Below are 22,500 nucleotides of genomic sequence, written 5' to 3'. Positions count from 1 at the left end.
ATCTGTGTCAGCCGCCCAACATAGCTAGTTAACGTACAGACATACTTACCACATCAGTAATTCTTAAAACCCAGGTGCCTGTTGGGTTCTCTCCCCATGTGTGAACAGACATGAAGTCCCAGTTCTTAAAGCCATTGGGAGATTTATCTCTCTCTCTCTCAGCCAGTAAGACAGTGCTGGTCCCTGTGTTAGTGCAAGAGCAACAGTCGTGACTGTTCATACACACCCGCTCCCACTTTCCACACTCAGCTTTGCACACTATCTAGCGTGGGGGTAACCTGGGAAATACATTTTTTAACGGTGGCTTGTGGCATGGGAAACACGCTGCTGCTGATCAATCATTCCTTTAATTATTTTCACGGCAGTTTTTAAGAACATAAAAAGTATCACATTAGGTCACGCTCAAAAAGTACATCTTAGTGTTCAGTTTCTAACACAAAATTAGCGGATGCACATCAAGGAGCACAAGAAACAGAGGTCAGGCACACCCAGTCTTTTCCACTGATGACCGGTTCAGGAAACTTCTGAGATGGAAGTTTTGAAGGCAAACCAGCTCACGCACCATTGTGAAACCAAAGCCCTATCCTGAATTCCTCACTATATGTTGGTTTTTTTGGAGAGTGGATGTCAACTGCTACAGCCTGGAACTCCAACAGGGTGAAAAGCATTTGTATTGTTATTATTATTATTACAAAAATGCTGCAGTTCGCAAAGTATTCCTGCAGCAGAAGAGATTCTACTGCTCAGTGGGAATTTGTTGTGCTTGTTTGCACATAAGGAGAGAGCAAGGGAGCTGTATTTACATAATAAGGAGAAGAGAGCCCCAGGGAGCCTGATCACAAGCTATAAATATATTTCCAGGTAATACCGTAAATATAGAAAAGGAATGACATACATTGGGTAGTGCTGTTTTGCAGAAAAGTGGAAAAAACAGCAAGAACCAAGGGAAAAAACACCTTAACCACGAAGGCAACACGATACTATCATGGAGGCGGCAGCACTTGGCTATTGCTGCCTCAGTTATACCCACAGAACTACATACAAAGATGAAGAACATATCACTGTCTTCAGTCTTTCAAAAAAGGGTGTTTTTCTAAGATGAAGCCATGCTTCCTACATATTAGCAGCAGAACAGTGTCTCGGGAGGGAGACTAAGGGAGACTAAAAGTAGACTGAGAGCTACCGTGGCTGTCACCTCCATGATGTACCAAGAGACAGCCCATATATTTACTCCCATGCTAAAACTTATCTAAGACAGAATTAAATTTGAAAATACCACTAAGAGTCAAGGGTAAAACACCTCACAGCAACATTGTTCCCATAAAACAAAAGGTAAACTCAGAAAAGGAAGAGTTAGGCTTAAAAGGAATCCCAGACAAGGTAGGGTTTGGAAATACACTGCATGTACAGTATCTTAACCCTGCTCTCTAGTGAGGTCCTGCAGTGATGGTATGAACGAGGCTCTAGTGGTTTATTATCTGTGAACTCCTAGATTAGCTTTTAATATCAGTAAATTAGATCAGCCTGATGTTTAAATTCATACCTGAAAGCTTGTCTTTTTTTTCTAAGAATGCCAGTTGACCTAACAGATCTTACTCTCTACAAGATTGTTTATAGTCATTCTCCTTTGGTTTTTTTCTCCTTATGGTGTTATTTCAGGGCATTGTCAAGTTAGCTTGCCATATTCTAGCACATTTCATATGGTTGTTCTAAGGTGCCTAACAGGGACACTGTGTTTTTAAACACACCAGTGGGGAGACAGTTACATGAAATCTGGGGACTCAGATTTCCTCAGTTTTCCATTAGTTTGTTAAATCACAGTAAGGCTGATAAGCACTGTTGAACTATAATTTGTTGTCTGCCAGGAACTCACAGTTTTTATAGGTCCTGTTGCCAGAATGAAAGCGTATTAGAAAAAATGGTGCCTCCATTTTCTGAAGAATGATTTTCAAACCTCTTGTCACAAAAATAACCCAGAACAGCTGAAGGCTGAAAAGGGGTTTCAGAGAACCAGTTCTCTAGTTCCCAGGATGCTCTGTCCTCACACGCACCTGTTGGAGGTCACTAGATTTATCTAATGATATATTTAGCTCTTTTTAAAACGCTGAAGAACACAGAGGCGGTTTTTAATGGAACAAATGTTACATAGTACAGGAACACAAACAAAGCCTGTCTTTGCCTCCTGTACCTGATGGAGATGCCAGAGTGACATGAAGATCACCTCTACGGGAATACTCAATCGTTGCCTCAAGCTGCACGTGCTCCAGAGATGCAATGGAGTTTTCTTGACCCTCGCAGGCTTTTGTGGGAATTTCAATGATGACTTCCTCATTTGCTCTTAATAATCTGGCAAAAGTACAGGAGTTCTTTGATTACTCACAGCAACTTCTGATTCCGGATCATGATGTGCAGTGCAAATCACAGAATCACAGAATCATTCAGGTTGGAAAAGCTCCTCGGGATCATTGAGTCCAACCCTCAGCCCGACTCTACAAAGTTCTCCCCTACACCACATCCCCCAACAGCTCATCCAAACGGCCCTTAAACACACCCAGGGGTGGTGACTCCACCCCCTCCCTGGGCAGCCTATTCCACTCTCTGACCACTCTTGCTGGGAAACATTTGTTCCTCATGTCCAGTCTGAACCTCCCCTGTTGCAGTTTAAAGCCGTTCCCCCTTGTTCTGTCACTAATCACCTGTGAGAAGAGACCAGCACCAACCTCTCTACAATGTCCTTTCAGGGAGCTGTAGAGTGATGAGGTCTCCACTCAGCCTTCTCCTCCTCACACTGAACAGTCCCAGCTCCTTCCATCTCTCCTCACAGGATTTATTCTCCAGGCCCTTCCCCAGCCTCGTTGCCCTCCTCTGCACTCGCTCCAGCACCTCGAGATCTCTCTCATGTTGAGGTGCCCAAATGACACATTTAACACCCATTTCAGAATGATGAGAAAGGAAGAAGTACAGACAAATTCTACATCCATTTTTTTTTTTTTTGAGCGCTCCAGTAAAAACCAGGGGAAGTTCTGGAAGCACAGATAATGCTGCAGTGGACCAAGTGATAAGACAGACTTGTGGAAGCAAGCAAGTTTGATAAATCAAGGGTTTCTGTCAACACTTTGTTGTCCCACAGAGACCACAAAAACCCACTCTGCAGGCAGCTGCATCACACGACTGTATCAGACTTAGTCACCTCATTCAAATATCCAGAAGGACTGTTATCATGGAGTTAAATTATTGCAGCAGGCACAGCCATTTTAACCCTTTCTAGTCAATGCCATCTCACGAATAAACCCTAACATCTTCTGTATGTTCTCTGTACAGCGAGCTACTGTGCACAGTGCTCTGCACGATTTCCATCAGTTCTAATGAGAATGGGGTATCTCAATCTCCACATAAATAATTCTAAACTCAGAATTGTGGGATCTTTGTTTTTATAATGTAACACAGAGGACTGCAATAAAAATACATAAACGCCAAGTATTACACACATCAGTACTGGGTCAACACTCTGTGGAAAGGAGAGAGCTCATAAAAGCAAATTGATAGTAAAATAGCATAAATAATGTGGCTACCAAGCAGTGGCACTCCAAAACACTGTAAAATGTTTCTACAGACAGATTTTTGGTGCACTCACGCCGTGTAACTTCAATCTTTGAAACAGCTGTATTTTTTCTAGACACAAATCCAGAAGTGAACAAGTGGAGACAAAACGGTTTAGCTACCCTTACTGATTAACCAGCTTAGTGACTAGTTATGACTTACCTGTATGATGAGCTCAGTTTAGGCTCACTGTGCTGGGAGCACTTGTGAATGTGGCTGGCAAGTCTTTTCAGCGAGCCTTTGAGACACTTCTGTTTCATAAGAGAAGTGCTACGGATGTGACTAAAGCTCAATATATCACCTTGATTTCAACATATGCTATGTCTGTTACAGGAAAAGAATTGCTAAGATCAGTTACAGATGGTTTTTTAAAAAAATCCCTGGGAGACTTTGGTATCTTTTTATTCACATTCTGATATCAGTCTAAACATTCATATCTTATCTGTTGGGTTCAGTCTCACAGTATCATCTATCCATACCCTGGCTGCACAAGCAGACATAATAATCTTTGTTAAGGCTTCATGCTAGTAATTTCCATCAGTCTTACACTGAAAAAAGCAAGCAAACAAATGCTCCTTGTCTGCCTCTGAGCAACAGAGTCAGGCAAAACCAAATGAATCAAAAGAAATCTCTTAGTCTGCTTCAGAGCAATCTGTGCTGAATACTATCCTTCAGGCTTTACTAAGACAGGCATAAGCTTCTTACTGCTAATGCAAATTCTTACCTTGGTTCAAAGCTTTTGTCTTTGACAATACACTCTCTCTTTTCTGGTACCCCTTTCCATCTCTTGGGATCAGCTAAATCTACCAGCGCGTTGGCATTGAGGAGCCCAAACCCAAATCGGCTGTTGACCATCAGTCCTGCTCCGTTCTTCTTCCATCCTGGATTTCCAGCCAGTGGATCATATTCTGAGGTCCACACTACCAAGTGTTGCATATCCCTCCAGGTTAGATTTGGGCTGTTGGGAAAATGTTCCTGGTTAATTGTTTCAGGGCTATCTATTATTTTTCTCTCAATTATTAGCCTGCAACAGAACACGCTCTGGATGTATATGGCGTCCCATTATTTTAAAATAGACAGCATGTTGCATGCTTATCCCCACAATACTCCTCCAGGTAGACAAGATTTCCGTGTAAATGAAGAATGGGTATCTAGCAAGATTAGAGTCCAGTTCTTCAAAATAATTCAGGTGTTTGAAGTTAACTAGAAAAACTACTATTTCCCACCAGTCTTTAAGGGACCTGGACTTTGCAAATTCACTGGGTATTTGATTCTAACTCTCCCCTTTAAAATATGGCCCTAAGTATCTTGGCTTATGCCATCAAAGGAGTAAGCAATAGAAAATGGAACTGAACCTACACTACTCCAGTACTAAGCCTACACCTGAAGTGTTTTTGGTGAAAAAGCCATTGTTCTGTTCCGTCCTGCCCTTTCTGACCCTCCCTAAGCCATATGTTCTGACTGCCAGCCCTAGAGGATCCTGCTCCCCACCTGCTCTGACAGTCAGGCTTGGGTACCTTCCACTTTATCTCTCATCACTGGCAGAAAAGGTTCTGTAAATTGACTAAAGAATTAATTTAAATTCCTGCAACCTATTCAAATTATGTTCTCCTGATACATGTGCAGACTCACTGCTTTTAAGTGCAATTGACCAGAACTCAGTAAACAACTGTTGCCAATGCACAAAATGGACTAAAATTCCTCGGTCATCACGTTTTACTTATGTTGGTTCTGCTTTGCTAGGACAGCGTTGAAGCAAGTAGCTGCTTATCTGTGTCATCAGGCCAAGCAAGTCTGACTGACAAAAAGTGGAGCTCCAGCCTGAGACGATGCCGCTGCAGAGAGACAACATTTTGGGGGAAGATGGTGGGGTGGCTGAGAGAGAGGAGTTTCAAAGGTAATTGTGTGACATCTTACTTTGCTTCCAGGGCTAGGGCAAAAATTCCTGCTGCCAGTGGTGCAGATGCAGAGGTCCCAGTGTGAGTCTCTGTACATTCATTGTGAAGATCAGCACTTGTCTGACAGAGAAACACAAAAAAAAAGCCAGATTGCATGAATAAACAGTTGTAAATACAGTCACAGCCACACTCACAAACATAACCATGTATCTTGGTGCGTATTACTACACTGCTCACCAGCAGAAAAAGTGATGGATGCTTAAATCCGTTCATATTTCAATCCACTCTTTTCACTTCAACTATAATTTTTGTATCAAAACACTTTGTGTTGGAACAAAATACTCCCACACTGAATAACTTATTTTATTCTAAGGTTTCACAATAAGTGTTTCAGGCTTACTGGTGAATCATAAAAACAGATCATTGTGTTGGGCCTAGAACATTTAAAATTACTGCTTGCTAGAAAATTACTCATAGGATTAGTATTGGTGTTCTGCTCCCTCTTCAGCAGAAGAACTATAATTTGCAATGAAACATGTGCTTTATTTGGAAATTAAATACCGAATTCATCTGCCCGTGTATCTACATCTCGGCTATGAAGAGAAGCCACTTAGGAAGGACAGATCTCCTGGCTAACTTGGAATGACAGTGTTTTAATCCCATCAGTAAAGTTTACTGCAAAATTAGCATCCTCCAGGGCCGAACAGAAATTACAGGTACTTCGCCACTATTATATCACAGCAATTTTCTTCAGTACAAGTTATTTCTTGCACAGTTAATGGAGGTACACAGACTGATACGCCTGGTTGCTGAGTACATGTCACAGGTTTGGAAGCACTATTGTTGCTGTCGTAAGTGGGAACTCAGGGCTGACAATCTTACAAAAGCTAATGGCAAGGTATTCCGGAGGTGCTGACTCATACGGTACGTGAACTTCACAGGTTCTTTTTCCTTTCACTCTAAACCTCTCTTCACCTGCCCTTTCTGAAGAATGGGACCATATCCAGCTTCATGCAGAGACCTCTGTTGTACACAAGCAGCAGACAAATTCAGCATGCTGATTTAATCGCACTGACACCACGATTTTGTTTAGCCATTGCTTTACAGGAGAAGATGTTCCAGGAATACAATCACTTATTGGATTACAAATCCCTCAGTGGTTCAAGGCAAAAGCACTAAGCAGGTAACACAGAACGTAAAGCAGGCACTTGAAACCAAGCATTTAAGAGCTCTCACTTGTTATTTGCATATATCACACATTTCTATGTTTGTTCTGAAACTGGTAAAAACAACCTACAATTCTTTGGTCAGTATAATCCCCACTGCTGTATGCTGTGGCCAGAGTTGAAGAGCACTTCTCTGCATACCAGGGAGAAAGGCCTTGCTGAGAAGCACTGCTAATGGAGATAGTGTAGATACTATCAGTGTAACCGTCACAGTCACAGTTGTCACCCTGACGGCCTCCGTTCCCAGAAGCCCACACGAAAATGGAGCCTTTCCCATTCCGGCCCTAGAGAAAAATGGAAATGAGTGGTTATCGAAGAGATTTCAGTCTCTGTAATGTATTCTTAACAACTCTTTCCCCGCAAAAAGCCTAATATAGCAAACATTTTCAGGTGGAAAAGGACAATTTTCCATAAGCACTGTAGAAGACAGAGACAGAAGAAAACAGCTGCTTGAGGTACCCTACTTCACACCCTACAGTACCCCTCTTAGTTTAACTGGTCTAGGTTTAGTGTTTCAGCTACAGCGACTTTCCTCAGAATAGGTTTTTAAGTTAAAAACAGAGTCTGTGCTCAACAGGTAAGTTTTCCCACATGCTGATCACAGAATCCCAGAATCATCTGGGTTGGAAAAGCCCTTGAAGCTCCTCCAGCCCAACCATGAACCTCACCCTGACCATTCCCAACTCCACCAGATCCCTCAGCGCTGGGTCAACCCGACTCTTCAACCCCTCCAGGGATGGGGACTCCCCCCCTGCCCTGGGCAGCCCATTCCAACGCCCAACAACCCCTTCTGCAAAGAAATCCTTCCTAAGAGCCAGTCTGACCCTGCCCTGGCGCAGCTTGAGGCCATTCCCTCTTGGCCTGCCGCTGGGTCCTTGGCTCAAGAGACTCCTCCCCCCTCTCTGCACCCTCCTTTCAGGGAGCTTTAGAGGACCATGAGGTCTGCCCTCATCCTCCTCTTCTCCAGACTAATGTTTTGGTCCTGAACATTTCTGGGAAAAAGGTCCATTTTCTTAAAGAAATTACAAGTTTATCAGGGGTTATTTCACTTGTCTTTCCTGTCATCACAGAGCTACAGGCAAGCAGTATGAATGATGTACATGATACGACTCTTCCAACAGTTTATATTTTGTAAGGAAGCCTTTTGCAGCTGGCGTTCACTTGGCGAAACAGAGTAAACCAGCAAGCGCATCTGACTGAGAACCCCCCCCTTCTCTTAGAGACCCGCGGGCCAGCACCACCAGTCTCTGCTCTGGTCTCCAACATGCAATGAGGGAGCAGCAGCTAGCGGCTGATGCTGGCAGCGTGTGAACTATCACAGCTATCACAGAGCAAACACGTATCACCCTACCCAGTCTTAAGCTGTGCTAGGCCTTCAGAGGAAAAAAAATTCATTTAGTGTGAAGAGCAAAAGTTCATTGTTAATAGATGTACATTCACTGGAAACAGCAGCTGAAATACAGATTTTTATCATCCCACTCAGATGAGATTTGAAGTCATGTGTGCAAGTGCTGAGACATTTGCAGCACTTAAAACATTAAAAATAAAGAAAAGTAAGCTGCACTGTGCAATACGACTTAAAATGGGAAGAAAAGAACAAGTCACGTCAATTACAGAAAATGAGACAGTACCTTCCTTGAGAATAAAGGCTGCAGTCCAGAAAAGCACTGGTATGTGTAGACAGCTGCTTTGATCTCATTTAAGAGTGGTACTAACACCTCTTAGATGCTTAAGGCTAAGCATTCGCCTAAGCGCTTTACCAGGCCAGGGACTGAAGCCTCTGACAGCCCCAACTCTGTCTGACTTTAAGCAGGGTGGAGACAATCCAGATCCTTGCAAAGGGAAGCCTGACAAATGAATGGGTAAATTTGCTCGAGAAATAAAACAAGTTGTAAAGAAAGATACGTTCTTCACCAAAGAGCCTGCTTTTTCAGAGTGAGACCACTGAAAATCTGTTTCCTCATTATTGCCTTTAATTCTCCCTCTTCTCTTGCTGCCTACCTACGGACTTAGATCTCTGTTTATCACCAGCTCACTTCTCTCAGTCTCTCCTCTTCCCTCAGAGTATGTTTGTCAGCTGTCAGACTCCTCTTCTTCCCTCCTTCTGTCTCCTAATGTTAACTGCCCTTATTCCGAAATCCTTTCTCTTTGCTTCTGTCCTTCAAGCTTTCCTCCATTTCTCTCCTCTCTCTGATCCAGTCTTCCTCTCTCTGTTAGCACCTGTCCATCTCCAAATCTCTTTTCACCTCACTGGCAAGAGCGAGAGTAGTTTATTAATACATCCCCGGTAGCTCTCAGTCTGCACCCTCCTTGTCATCCAACCAGATCTAAAGAAAAGAACCGTAAAAGCATTGTTTCCAACACCCTTCATCATGCATTTTTACTATCCTCATTTTAATTGGATCGCAATATGCACCAATTTATAAACTAATGCAATTAACACAATACAAGCCCATCCACAGGGTGCTAAAATGCATCGTTATTTCACACAGCAAAATATTCACAAAGCAGAAATTTTGTATTAAATTTTACAGGCTTTCAGTGCAGAAATCCAATTACTGTTCAGCGCAAAACAAGCAGCAGAGAAGGGTGGGGGTAGGGCGAGACAAAGGCAGCAAAAGTAAGGATGGGAAAAGAAAGCTTATCTGTGGAGAATAGCGGCTTAAAACCAGCTTAGAAAGCTCTAATGGTGCTTTTTTAAAAGTCCTCTTCTGGCTGGTAATTTCTCTGACCTGTACTGTTAAAATCTCTCCCCTCCTTTTCAAATGTTTGAGCAAAGAGAGCGCAAACGGTTTTCATTTCTTCCCTGATATCAACCATTTAAAAATTCTGTTCTCTGACACATTTTATTGCATCTTTCTCTTAAGTACTGTACCTGTTTTATCCCATACTCAAAAGCCTTCTGTGCCAGTCTCCCAGGTCCCTCCACGGTTTTACCATCATCATTAGGGCCCCAGCTTGCGCTGTAAATATCCACATGTTCTGGATTGAAACCGATTGAACTGGCTTCAATAGCATCAGTGACTATTCCATCCAGCATTCGTATACCTTAACAGGAAAAAAAAAAAAAAGGCAGCACACTGGATTTACTTTCTGCTCCCTCCTCTTTGTCTTTGTTAACTGTTTCTAAAGCTTCCCACAAAATTAATCCTTAACTACTGCAACCACAGCCTGCTGCTGTTCACATAAGTAATACCGAGGACAGTTCGTGTCATTGTGAAACAGGACACTTACCATTTATTTGCAGAGCTCAGTGCTTGCTACAAACGTTAAAAAAAAAAACCCTCCTAAAATCCTGGTTGCCTTTTATTTACTTCTTTCTCTCCTTCTACAGACAGCCAGGATGATGTTTTGCCTACTGTTCCTGCTTTTTCTTGTTGCATTGAGCTCTTTCTTGACTCTTCTTCCTGTTAAATCTGTAACAAAGACTTCTCAAACTGCTAGTACGTCACTAAAATTGAATAGGTTTTACCAGCATTACTTCCATCTTTAAGAGTTTTAGTTCAAAGATGTAGTCCTGTATGTTCTGGCTAAGACACTCTGTACTCACAGTCATTAAGGTTTTGCTGTCTTTGTGACGCTGCTATTTCACCAGCTCTTCAACCTTCACCACAAAAAATTCTCACTGTTATTTTACTGCTGCGTTTTTTCTACTGTGAGCAATCCAGAGATGCTAGAGATACCTAGCCATTAACATTTTATTAGGAACTGCATGAGATAATCTTCTTCAGAGCAAGCCTGATCTCAGTGGTACTTAAAATTCAGCAGCAGACAGCGGTTCATCTGTACTGGATCTCTCGCTCTGCAAACCCCCAGCTCTGCAGCAGGACTGCTACCAGTGTCCAGTGCTGGAGGAGGACAGAAATAGCAGAAGTCTGGCAAAATTCCCACTATGGCATGGCTCTCCCAGCAACAGCAGCAATATAAGAGCCACAGCAGTCAGGATTCAGCCTGTGTTTTCAAGCAATAAAAATCTCTGGGTTCTCTTGAACTTGGCAAGTTAGTACTACAGCAGCTGCACCATTACTGGCAGTTGGTGAATTATGAGGACTCATTTTCTAGTATTTTCCACAAAACGGGGATCTTTCCAAAGCACAGCTGAAAAAATGTGGTCGTTCTACTATAAAAAAAAACAAAGAAAAAAAATCTCCCAATCTTGCCCTTGCAGCTCAGTGTCTTGTTCTTTTTTTATACTATCAAGCAGGGAAAAAAAGACTGTAAGCATAATTCATTTCCCAAATGGCTGGCCTCTAAGACTCGTAATACCACCGAGATAAAGCTGGGCTTTATTATTTCCTATTAATTAGTGGCAAAAGCAGACAAAGGAGTTAATCTGCTCAACCACTGCTACTCCATGACCACTCACAGAGCCGAGAAAAGAATCAAGGTATATTCTGTGCCTCAGGTACCAAAGACACCACTTACCCTGGATAGGCTTAAACTCGTTAACATTTTGAATACTCATTTTTCGGTTGGCTCAGAGTTGTCAGATTCTCTCATACCAGCGCGCTGTGAGCAAAGATCTGCCTGCGTGGAAATGACTGCAAGCGCCGGGCACGAGCTTGCAACACATAATGAGATACTGGGAATGCAGAGAGTAGTGCACAGATATTTCCCACAGAAGAAGACAAAGCCAACTCTGCAGATAACTAATGTACTAAGGAAGAAAACAGGAACACTGACAACACGCTGATGAAAACAGTTCAAGACAAAAAACGCTGTCTTGTCTCCGCGATCGCCAAAAATCCTGCTTGTTTTAAGTCAACTCAGGGATTTGATGACTGCAGTGATATTTCCCTGAGCAGCCTCCAATTATGTCCTCTTGCATAAACTCCTTCCTATTCCTGCACATGCTTGCTTCCATCATCAGTCCCACAAAATCAAAAGCCGGCAAAGCCCGAGGTAATTTCAGGCACATACATGTATCTGCCTGGCAGGAGGCTATTTTTAGCAACATGTTACTGTGCAGGAACTCTCAGCCCAGTCCTTTGTAAAATGGAGCTTCTTAATCATTTGATTTCCATGGTAGCACCAGAGAAATATCGTAGCACAGTGCTACACGTGAAAATATATACAGCCTGCTTCAGTCTGAAGGTGATCAATACACACACATTTCTTAGCTCTACACAGAACAAGAGGAGAATGTTAAAGGACACTGAAAGGTGTCACTTTGAAAACTGGCATTAAGAACTATGTTTTTTTTCGCACAGTGCACAGAGAAGCCCATGGGATTCACAGCCGCAAAGTACCAAAGAGACTAATCCAGGTCTCAGAACAGGGCCAGGCACTGATGTGAGTAGTGAGAGCACTCAGCATTATTAAAGTCAGTATTTTCACAGAAAACAAAAAATTCTGAATGGAAGGTTTTATTTTACCCCTCAAGACAAAGTTAAACCAACCTCTGATGCTGAAGATTAGAGAACAAGGTATGCCAAATGTCAGGGTTTCTTTCCCTAAAGCAGCTATTGCTGACTGTCGGAGAAAAGGCATTGGCTGTGGACCACTGGATTTATCCAGAATGGCAACTGCTACAAGCAGACAGCCACTTAAAGAAGTCATCCTGAAATAACGTCAAACAGAAGTGTGTAATGTGTCATTTCACGGATTTAAAAAAAAAAAAGAAGAGAAAAAACCTGTGAAGAAATGGATCCTGTATAGCTTGGAATACCAGAAAAGCCCTCCAATGTTTAGCCACTCCAAATTTATCTGAATCTTTGGAAGACTTCTATCTTCTGTTGCTCTTTGAACATATTTTTGTTATGTCCCTGTCTTAATCAGGGTGGTCATATATAACAGCTTATGATTTCTTTCAACTTTTCCATTCTTTCTGCTCCCCCGCCCAGACATAAGCAGCTTTCTGGGTAATACAGATTGCCGGACTGCTTTTCCTCCTGTTATTTTCCTTTTCTAGACAAATCACCCCACATAGATCTGTAGTTTTCATTTGCAAACGAACACAGAGCATATGCAAATAACTGTGGAAGAATCTTCTCTGTAGATGCCAGTGCCTTAAAATATGGGCACAGCGGGAGTTCAGACATCTTTGCAGCTTCATCCATTTTGCCCTGCTTTGAAAATTTGGCGTCTTCGTCTTATGAGTGAGATATTTTATTTAAACAGAGCACGACAGCATAATGCATCGTGGCAAAGGCAGACTGCAAAGCTGACATCTATGACAGCTCAGCAGAGGAAATGGGAGCCTACAAACATAAAGACTGAAATGGTGGGAACGGCAGTTATGGGTGTCAATTGCCACTCATCATCCCTTTGTTTAAAAGGAAAAAAGGGAGTAATGGAAAAACTAGGACTGTACAAGTATCTTCTGCTGAGCTAAATAACCATTTGCAACTGATACTTTGATCATGACTATTTCCTAAACCTCTAATGGATTAAACTTTTAGTCACCACTTCCAAAAACATGGCAGTATTGATTGACGGGCATGCAGGACTCCACTTATTTTCAAAATTAACTTACGATGATAATAGAGAAGCTGTTGAAATGAAAACAGCAGCAGTTTGAGTATCTTGACTGACGTGACCTTTTGAATGTGATTGAGTAGATGGGAACAATATGCTGCGAGCAAGGGTGGGTATAAATTTGTATATTCTTACTTTCACTCTACTCAATCCCTCTCCTCCCCCATGCCACCTCTCTCCAGTATAACCAATTATAAGAAGTGAGTCCATCATTCCTTAAAAGATACAGTCTTATCTCATGGTACAATATAGGCTGATGCTGCTATTACTATTATTATTGTTGTTGTTATTATTATTATCATCATCACCACCACCTATATTGCTGCTGCTACTGTTACATATTCTACCTACATTCAACAGATAACCAAATTCCAGAGAGTATGCTGACATTCAAGAAATGCTGTCATACAGATGTAACACTCTGCACTACGGCCAGACAGGATTTTGTAGCCTAATGGTGCAAGATGGATGTTTTCTGAGAAGAGCCAGTCATTCGTATTTCAGATTAACAGTGGTTGAAAACACTCAGCGCTTCGCAGTATCTCTCTGGTTTCCATTCCTATCAGACATCTAATTATTTTCATTTTCTTACCTCCAACTTTGGAATTGTAGGCTACTCCAACTCCACATTTTCTGTTGTTGGCTTGCATGGCAATTTCTCCTGCACACCGTGTCCCATGCCTGAATAAACATAGCCAGAATAAACAACATCTCACGACATCTTTGTGTAACGTACACAAAGACTCATCACCGACGACCTTGATTTTGGTGGGTCTTCCTTTAAATGAATGCAATGCAGTTATGGAAGAGCTTCCGAGCCGTATCTACATGATACTAAAACACTTGTTTCTCTTGGGCTTCGAGCAACATAAATTTACCTGCTTAATGATCAGAGGATCATCGTGATGAGATGAAAATGCTTTACCTCAGTCACACTGAAGTCTGCAGACCCATCAGACACCAGTATCTCAGTAGAGTGCAAAAGTAGCACCAAATTATGGGGCTAAGAAGCCGCTGAACTTCTTCAGACAGAAATATCATAGAAGCCTTCTTTAATCACACGTTTAGATACTCTTTTTTTTAATGACTGCATTTATTTAGGATTTCAGAAAGTGAGCCTTTAAAGCATCCTCAACATTGCTAAATTTTTCTCATAACCTACTATTTTCTATGCAATTCTTTTTTGCCATAGGTGATTCTTATTCCACAACACAGAAAACCTTCATGTAAGGGTAACTGTAAAAGAGTTGTATATTTAATACTACAAATTGTTATTCAATGAAGTGTTTGAATGCTTCTGGGCTGAGTTCCATCTACTTATTAATAAAGATTAGAGGTCATACAGGTAGATTTAAGAGATAATGTCATTGGAACAAGAGGATAATGGCTTCTTGCTCTTAAATAACGCTGTAACAAAGTAGAAACGTCATTTTTCAAATGTCTTATTTGTAGAATATTTATCCTTTGACTGATTGTTTTTTCCCCCATCCACTGATTTATGTTGTGGATGCTACTGCATTGTCTGATAAACAACAGGGAACGAGCGCAACAGTTTCTCACCGTATCTTTATTGAGTGGGAGCATCCTAATTAGTTTAAGAAATTGATTTCTTCTGCGTACCAGCTTTTAAAGAGGTCCATTCTCTTCTCTTTCTGACGGACAAAATCTCTCCCTGAACTACCAGGGAACTGGCTGCCTGTCTTGTGCTCAAGCTTTCTGAAACTTCCTGGGTTATTACCTTGAGGACACTTGGGACAAACCTGGTCTAAATAAAGCTTCCATACGCCTCAGAAGGGACAGAAAGATTGTCACAGGAGTGAACACATCCTCCTCCAGTGTCTGACGGTCTGTCATACCCCTAGGAAAGGAGGTCAGAAGCATGACTTCACCTGTGACGGTGTGCACTGAGGTAGAAGCTATTCTGCTGGTGCAGAAGTTACTCCCAGAACTAGAAAAGAGTGTCCTTAGCTACAACAGCTGACCTGAGGGGTTGGGTGTCTCGGTAGGTTCCTCTGAGACGCAGTCTCTTCCAGACCCCATCAAGGAGACACATTCTTTTAAAATTCCCAGTTCAAAGCAGAGAACTGAAGTCAAAATCTGCTTAGGGAGGTATCGCTCTAGGAACACGCACAGTGACATGAGCAGATTGTTCCCTTCAGCTCACAGAAACGTATCAGTACCTTACATATACAAAGAAATTCAGGACAGCACATTTCAATTGTGAAGGTCTTCATCTGGGAATTTAATTTCCTTATTTGGTGTTTGTGCCAATGTTACGTGCAAATGTTTGTGCAGACTGAAAGACAAGAGGTTCCTTCCGAACAACAATAAACACTTTTTTGCTGCGAGGGTGAGCGAGTACTGGCACAAGTTGCCCCCGGAGGTTGTGGAGTCTCCCTCCTTCGAAATATTCAAAAGCTGTCTGGATCTGTCCTTGGGCTCTCGGTGTCCCCGCGTGGGCAGGGGCTGGGACCAGATGACCTCCAGAGATCCCTTCCAACCTCAATCACTCTGCGATGCTGTTGGACAAATTCCTCCTTTCATTACATCATTGTCATAGGGGACATACAGAGATACTTGTGCATTTGCATGTTCTAACACACAAATTAATAACTCACTGTTTTGTTCTCTTCATGCAACTGGAGGCTACTCACTTGTTTTCATTTGTTGGGTCGTATCTAGGAAAGGGATCATGGTCGTTGTCATTGAAATCGTAACTTGCCTTTGGATCCTACATTTAAAAAAAAAAAACCAATTAATTTGGACAACTAGAAAATGTGGTTTAAAACGTGTAACAGAATGGGTTCTAGAATCTATTTATTTCTTTGGCGTGCCTCATGTTGACAGCAATCAAGTTGGTAGAGTTTGATGGGCATTAACAATTCCATAAATTTTTCATGGAGCTTTAATAATTCAGCATTAAACCACTGTATACAAACATGCCTGGGAAGTAAATCCACTGAGGGGAAAAAAACCAAAACAACAAAAAAACCACCCTGCTATCATTGCTAAGTAACATTCAGCTTCCTGTGACACAGACTGGGTTCCAAATTATGCCTGAGGCAAATATTTCAGTCTCTGTACTGCAGGAGCTGACTTACAGAACCGACAGCCAGCTGGAGAAGGGTGTCTGTACATCAAATTTACAGTCAATGCACTTATCCCGTAGTGTTCTAATGCCCAAACTCACATAGTTAGCGTAGATGTCAGTGTGATTCCACTCCAAGCCATCGTCTAGTACGGTGATGACAACCCCCTTGCCTGTAATCCCTTTTTGCCATACAGGAATAACGTGGAGATCTAGTTTGGGCAGGGTTGGAGTTATTCTTGTATCTTGCTGGGGGACAGAAAGGATTGAAATACGTCAACATCTTTATCCATTTATACTACACAGGTCCAAAGATGTATTTTAAAGGCATGCTAAACCATCCCAGCCTGAACTTGTATATTTCGCTCAAATTTTGCAAAGATAAAACAAAAGTCAGTTCCTTCAAATACTTGTAGCACTGAAAGATTTACCCCATTACTTGAAGACCACCTTTGAACAAAGAGCATCTTGGATTTATTGGAGGGAGGCAGCAGAAACAGGGGAATGGTAGGGAGGCACTGATGAACCTTGGAACGTCAAGTTAATGATCAGACCTGCTCGTGTTTGTTCTTCTCACTTGATGAGAAGCCAAGACACTACCCCACAATGCAGTCAGCTGTGTTTTCTCCAAATGTGTTTTCTCCTTTGACGTTCAAGCCAGAGCATAATAATTAATGGATAAAACAATTAAGGTAGTCGTTTGGTTAGGAACAACTGTGCTGAATCACAACTTTCTGTTTACTACCCTCATTACTGTTCCTGTGGTAAATCAACTGGAAGCATGAATCATCTATAGCCTTCTCTTCCACAACAAGTTCTTTAAAGAGTAGCTCCTAAATGGGTCATTTTTCCTCTCTAATATTAAGAGTGCAGTACACACATCTAATTTAGAAAACTTGCTTTCAAGCCCCTTAAAAACACAGATGTAAAGAAAAGCGTTTTCCTTCTGTTTCTCTCTGCATAATTACACTAGTTGATCGCAGGTTTTTCATTTCTTTGTTTCCAAAGGAATGTTCATAAAATTGGAGTCTTATAGAGAGAAATTTGTTATGGGAATGACCTTTCCTTCATTTTATCCTTTCTCTTCTGACTGCTGCCTTTCAGGGTTTCAAGTTTTGTTCTCTAGAATCCATCAAACAATCATTTTTTCTGGTGACGTGTGAAGGCACACTGAATAGAGCTAAAAACTGTTCCCATCAAATTGTAATCATAAGGTAGTAATAAGTTATTCACCACAAGGCAAGGAGCATGTTTTGGAAGAAAATATTTAACACATTTATGCATTTCACCAGAAAAAATTCAACATGCACTGCAAAAAAGGGTAAGCATCGCGTTTCTGTTTCTCATGTGGGAAAACTAGAGGGAAAAGAAAACCATAGGGAGGTGGAAAAAGGAACGAGATCTCCTGGAGAGAAGGGCATTGCTTTTTTCACAAAACCGCTTTTCTAAACTCTGTGTGTGTTTGTGTATTTGTCCAATACAGACATCTCGGTAATTTCCAGCTTCCTCTTGGAAACAGGCAAAGAAGCAAACAGATATTCAGCTTCAATGAAAAGTTAAATTCTTAAAGATAACCATTTCTTATGTTGAAAAGAAGTCTGCAGGAATCTTAACAGAAATATTTTATGCTCTGGGGCTTATAATTTATTTTTCTTAGCTCAGGCAAAGGAAAGAGAGGGCGAAGCATTATACAAACAGCCTAGAGTTTGGTCTGTTTTCTCTAAGCTGAACTGAAGAAGAGAAAGGTATTTCCAGCCACCTGGGCCACACTTGTGCTTGACCTTTCTTCTTGATCTGTTACACCCACCTTTAATCCCAGCCCTGTTCTGCGTGGAAGCAATGAAGCCTAGCTGGAGGGTGCAGCTAGATGCACAGTGCAAACACAGACTCAAGAGAGAAACCACATAAAACATAAATGATCAACTGTATTTCTGAGTGGTCACGTGCAGACAGAAGCTACAGAGCTCAGGAAACTTCTTTTCCTCGATGTTTTGAACATGTGAGCTGCGGACACCATTTTCTATTTACATCCCTGTCCAAGAGGCTGAAGGAGCTTTTGTTTTCGTCTGGCAGACGGTCTCTGCACCACCGATTTTAATAAAGAAATACACATCATAGACATGATAAGGGACTTCTTAGATGCCAATAGCAAATTTTTTAAAATCATCACAGAATCACAGAATCATTCAAGTTGGAAGGGACCCTTGGGATCACCGCGTCATAAAGGTAGATTTTAACTGTTACAGTTTCTAGTATCAACCCCCATCCTAAGCAGCAGCCTGAAATGGCTTTTAGAATCTTTGTTCAAACAACACTGCAAAGAAAACTGAAGGTTACCTGGACATCCTCTGCGCAGAGAACTCCCATTTTTAGAGCAAATGCTAGTGAGAGGGACTCTTCATTTACTCCCTTCACTGCATCGCTCTGATCCTAGTAAAATAATGCAGCTGATAGCACAACTGAAATCCACCATGCCCAGTTCCACAACAAAACAAATTCTTACCAGATACCACTGCTGATTCCACATAGGGTCATTGAAAAGATTTTCTGCCGAGTCTCTCACGGTGGCACGCTTAGTTCGTTTCTTTTCATATTGCTGCTCTGCCCATGACACCTACAATTATTTGTATAAATATGACAAGTAAGCCTCTATAGGTTAGGACTTTCTCAGCCTAGAGGGCAAGGGTTTTCCTCACACAGCAATATTTTGATGCCTAAAGCAAAATAAGCAATGTTTGCTGCAGAGAGGAGGATTATTTCTGCTAAAGTACAGTGTACTTTGGGCAAGAGGACTTGATGAAATCATGATACTATAGAATCAAGTCACAGAAAATCATTAAGTACCAGTTAACAGTAGAACTCCTGTGAGTGCCACACAACACGGGCTTTTATATCGAATGTGCAGTATGGTTAGAGGTTATCTAAGCAGCAGTGGTTACTGAAACAAGCAAAACCACAGCCTGCTTCTTTCTCCTACCTACATTTTAATCCCCATCTATGGGGAGTTGAAAGGAGAAAGATTATCCCTGGCTTTAGTCTAGCCATCATGATGATGCTGTTACTCATAGCCCAGCTGGACCTTCAAGTCTCTCTCCCAGTGGTGTTTTGAAGTGCGATCAACTAGTAAGCTATGAATATTAGACTAACTTCATCACTGGCATAATTCCACTTCGGGCAGCTCAAAGCCAAAATGCTTCAATGTGTTTTGCTAAAGCATCGATAGAGTGAGTCGCCCAGCATTTGTGCAGAGCAATCTCTGAGTCACTGGGCTGCATTTTAAAGTGTATCCCACTTGGTCACCTTGAATGCATTACTAACCCTCCCCCCAAAAAAAAAAAAAATAATCCTGGTTCTGATCTCTCGGTGCTGTGTGCTCCTTCTGGAAAGGGGAATAAAATGTTATTCGTCGGTAGTACCGAGACAGTCACTCTGATGAAGCTGGTGCTTTTCATCCCCGTCTCCAAACAAGCAGAGCCAGCTCAGGTTCAGTAGATCGCCAAGATCCTGCTATAAGCCACTGGTGGAAGACACCTTGGATCTAGCCTTGTGCTTTAAAGGTTTGAATATTTTGTTATTTTTCTCTGCTGTGAGCTTTATGGTCCTTACATCTATCACCATATATGAAGCCGTAAGCACAACTCACAAATTATAATGTTTAAAAAAGTACTGATTTGATTAAAATACAATTTCCTAGTGAGAGACTAATGGAAATCCACTATAAGAACATAAACCCTTAAAAATGGTAGCTACACCAGCAGTCTTTACTGAAAGCTCTCTATTACTCTTCCCTTGGCTATAGATTTCTCACTAAAACCCCTACAAACCATAGTTCGGCACGGGAGATGTGCAAGTGTAAGTATTTTAAACCGCCCTGCAGACACCCAGGGCCGCACATACTTGTGCACAGGTCACAGCAATTACCTTTCTCTCTCTCCCCTGCCCACAGCAAAGCCTGGCCTCTGCATCACTCAACAGTAATTAACAACTGACTGCTTCCACGCTTGCTGTTTTCGATGTGGACAACTGCTCTGAGGAAATGAGCTGAAACTACCAAGCACATATGTCAGACAAACAAGCCAAATGTCTGTCACTCCGCCGCTGGGTGAGGTTCCAACCATCCGTCTGCAGAACAAGCCGAAGGCCCTGTGCCAAATCTCCGGTCGCTGATGAATAAAGCAGCGAAAATAATCTTGATTTGGGTCTCTTTGCAAGAAAATAGGTTTGGAAACTAGCGCAAATACTGGAAGTTAAGGAACCAGATAATCATATCCCTTCAATATATTCACAGCCTTTATCTGTTTTACAACAAACACTGGGACATCTATAGGAAGCAGAGAAATACTCAGATGAGAGCCAAGTTTTACGCCAGCTTTCACACTTAACATACCATGAAAGTCATGAAGGCGTTACACAAACAAAAGCAGGATTCCCTTCTCTCTCCCTTTTTGAAGACTGAATTTAAATCTTGTTAAATAGGCTGTTGCCAGACAAGAGTAGCTCTTTGGAGCCAAGGTCCACGTGTAACTACACAGCGTTATGTGATTGCTTTGTGTTTATACACTTACATAATGACATAATTACATGTCATTCACTCACATGGTTCATTTGCATACTGAATGGTAAATAAAAGGGAAATGAGAGTAGATTTAGCAAATCACCTGCAGCACTTTGAAGCTCTGGTTTTGGATCTAAGTCTGCAATCACGTTTGGCAGTAACGCGTGTAGCACAACTGCTCCCATTCTGCTTATGACATTGGAATTCCGTGTCCTAAACACGGCCACGCTTCCCTGTGTAAGGGGTGCATTCGCTGTGGTAAGTCCAGAACAGGGAGGAACTGCAGCCAAAACTCTGTTCCTGAACATGGTGCTATGATGGCATTGAACACCTGATCACGGGTGTGGGCACAAATCAGAACACTCATTTCCACTCGCACTGTGGCTTTGAATATCCCAGTTTAGAATGACTTCACCTGGAAGACTTTAACCGTTAAACCCATGTTCACAAGGAGATAGATGAGAGCGTACGGTTTGGAAACAGGCAAAACACATACCCCGTCCCACCCCCTCCTTTAATTCTCCTAGCTACATATAGAATATTTCCTCCCAGATGACATTTGCATCTAAAACCTCCAGATAACCAATTGCTCCTTCCCAAGTGATTCACCCTTACATGATAAATTGCTGGGTTTTACAACTAGGTTAATTCATGCTTTGGTCTGCTCTCATTTTTACAATGATTGCTGCAATAACACTGATTTGAAATTCAGATTTCGTTGTTCTGAAATCCACCAGAACTTGGTTTTAAGAGGGGCTGATAGCATTCTGGTCTGTTCCTTAAATTCGCCACCCACCCCGGTTTTTCAGTATGTTTTACAAACAGACATTCTTCTCTCTCAAATAAAGTGAAATAAATGGGCAGTCTGCCTCGCAGGTGGATAGTGCCTTAGACCCCTGGCTCTCCCAGTGTGCCTGACCTTGGACTGTGCTGGGATCCCAGTGTAGAAAAACACTGCAAGTGTAGAAAAAAACTGCAAGTCTGGAAAAAACCTGCAAGTCTAGAACGTGTGATGGTTTCTTTGAGAAGGGGTTTCAGAGCTTGTCATAGAAGAAGCGAATCCAGCAACACCTCGGCTCTTTTCCCCTACTTTTTTTTTTTTTTAAATATTCAGTCACTTTAAATCAAACCTAATTCCCACGGTAATTGCACAGACGTGGCCTGATTAAGCTTAATGCATCTATGGATTTTTACTCTGAATCAAGCCCTGTGGCTCCTTGTTCACATTGTCATCAGCGACACATCGACATCTGAAATTCCAAGCCTCTGCAATGCTGCATATCTTAAATCTTAATTTGGAAAGCCCTTGCAAAAAATATGGTAGGAGAGGGTCAGATTCTGCCTGTTAATGACAGAATAATAAAGTATTATTCAGCACGAGTATGGATGGCTGCATATATTAGACTTCTAAAGCGAGGAGAGCCTGCCTGTGACCTCATTACAAAGCTAGCAATAAAGGAGACAGAACAAACAGAGAGCATGAAAAAGAATAAATGTAACACTCACCCGCTCATCGTCAGAAAGTCTTTTAGTGATATGAATGGCACTTCTTCGAGACCGTCTTGGATGGCTTTTATGTCTGAATAGGTAGTGATTTTTGAGTGATCCGATCTGTAAGACAGAGGCGTACTTTAACTATCAAGAGAGATTTCTCCA

General features: G+C 41.9%; 1 protein-coding gene across 2 annotated transcripts in view; it reads right to left on the bottom strand.

Annotated features, from left to right (window-relative positions):
* The window catches only part of PCSK1 (proprotein convertase subtilisin/kexin type 1), a 31,053-nt gene that overhangs the window by 6,508 nt on the left and 2,045 nt on the right, over positions 1–22,500 (bottom strand). For both annotated transcript variants that reach the window (XM_074813595.1, XM_074813596.1), the window contains exons 2-12: positions 22,351–22,455; positions 18,793–18,903; positions 16,392–16,538; positions 15,856–15,932; positions 13,794–13,882; positions 9,600–9,772; positions 6,796–7,008; positions 5,518–5,618; positions 4,325–4,558; positions 2,189–2,346; positions 50–183 (exon numbers count right to left, since the gene is read on the bottom strand). In XM_074813595.1, coding sequence (XP_074669696.1) covers positions 50–183; positions 2,189–2,346; positions 4,325–4,558; positions 5,518–5,618; positions 6,796–7,008; positions 9,600–9,772; positions 13,794–13,882; positions 15,856–15,932; positions 16,392–16,538; positions 18,793–18,903; positions 22,351–22,455 — 1,542 coding nt within the window. The remainder of the gene's footprint in view (positions 1–49; positions 184–2,188; positions 2,347–4,324; positions 4,559–5,517; positions 5,619–6,795; positions 7,009–9,599; positions 9,773–13,793; positions 13,883–15,855; positions 15,933–16,391; positions 16,539–18,792; positions 18,904–22,350; positions 22,456–22,500) is intronic.

Source organism: Strix aluco, chromosome Z, assembly GCF_031877795.1.
Source record: "Strix aluco isolate bStrAlu1 chromosome Z, bStrAlu1.hap1, whole genome shotgun sequence".
Lineage (NCBI taxonomy): Eukaryota > Metazoa > Chordata > Aves > Strigiformes > Strigidae > Strix > Strix aluco.
The sequence above is the reverse complement of the archived record's forward strand: the minus strand, read 5'-3'. Positions and strand labels throughout refer to the sequence as shown.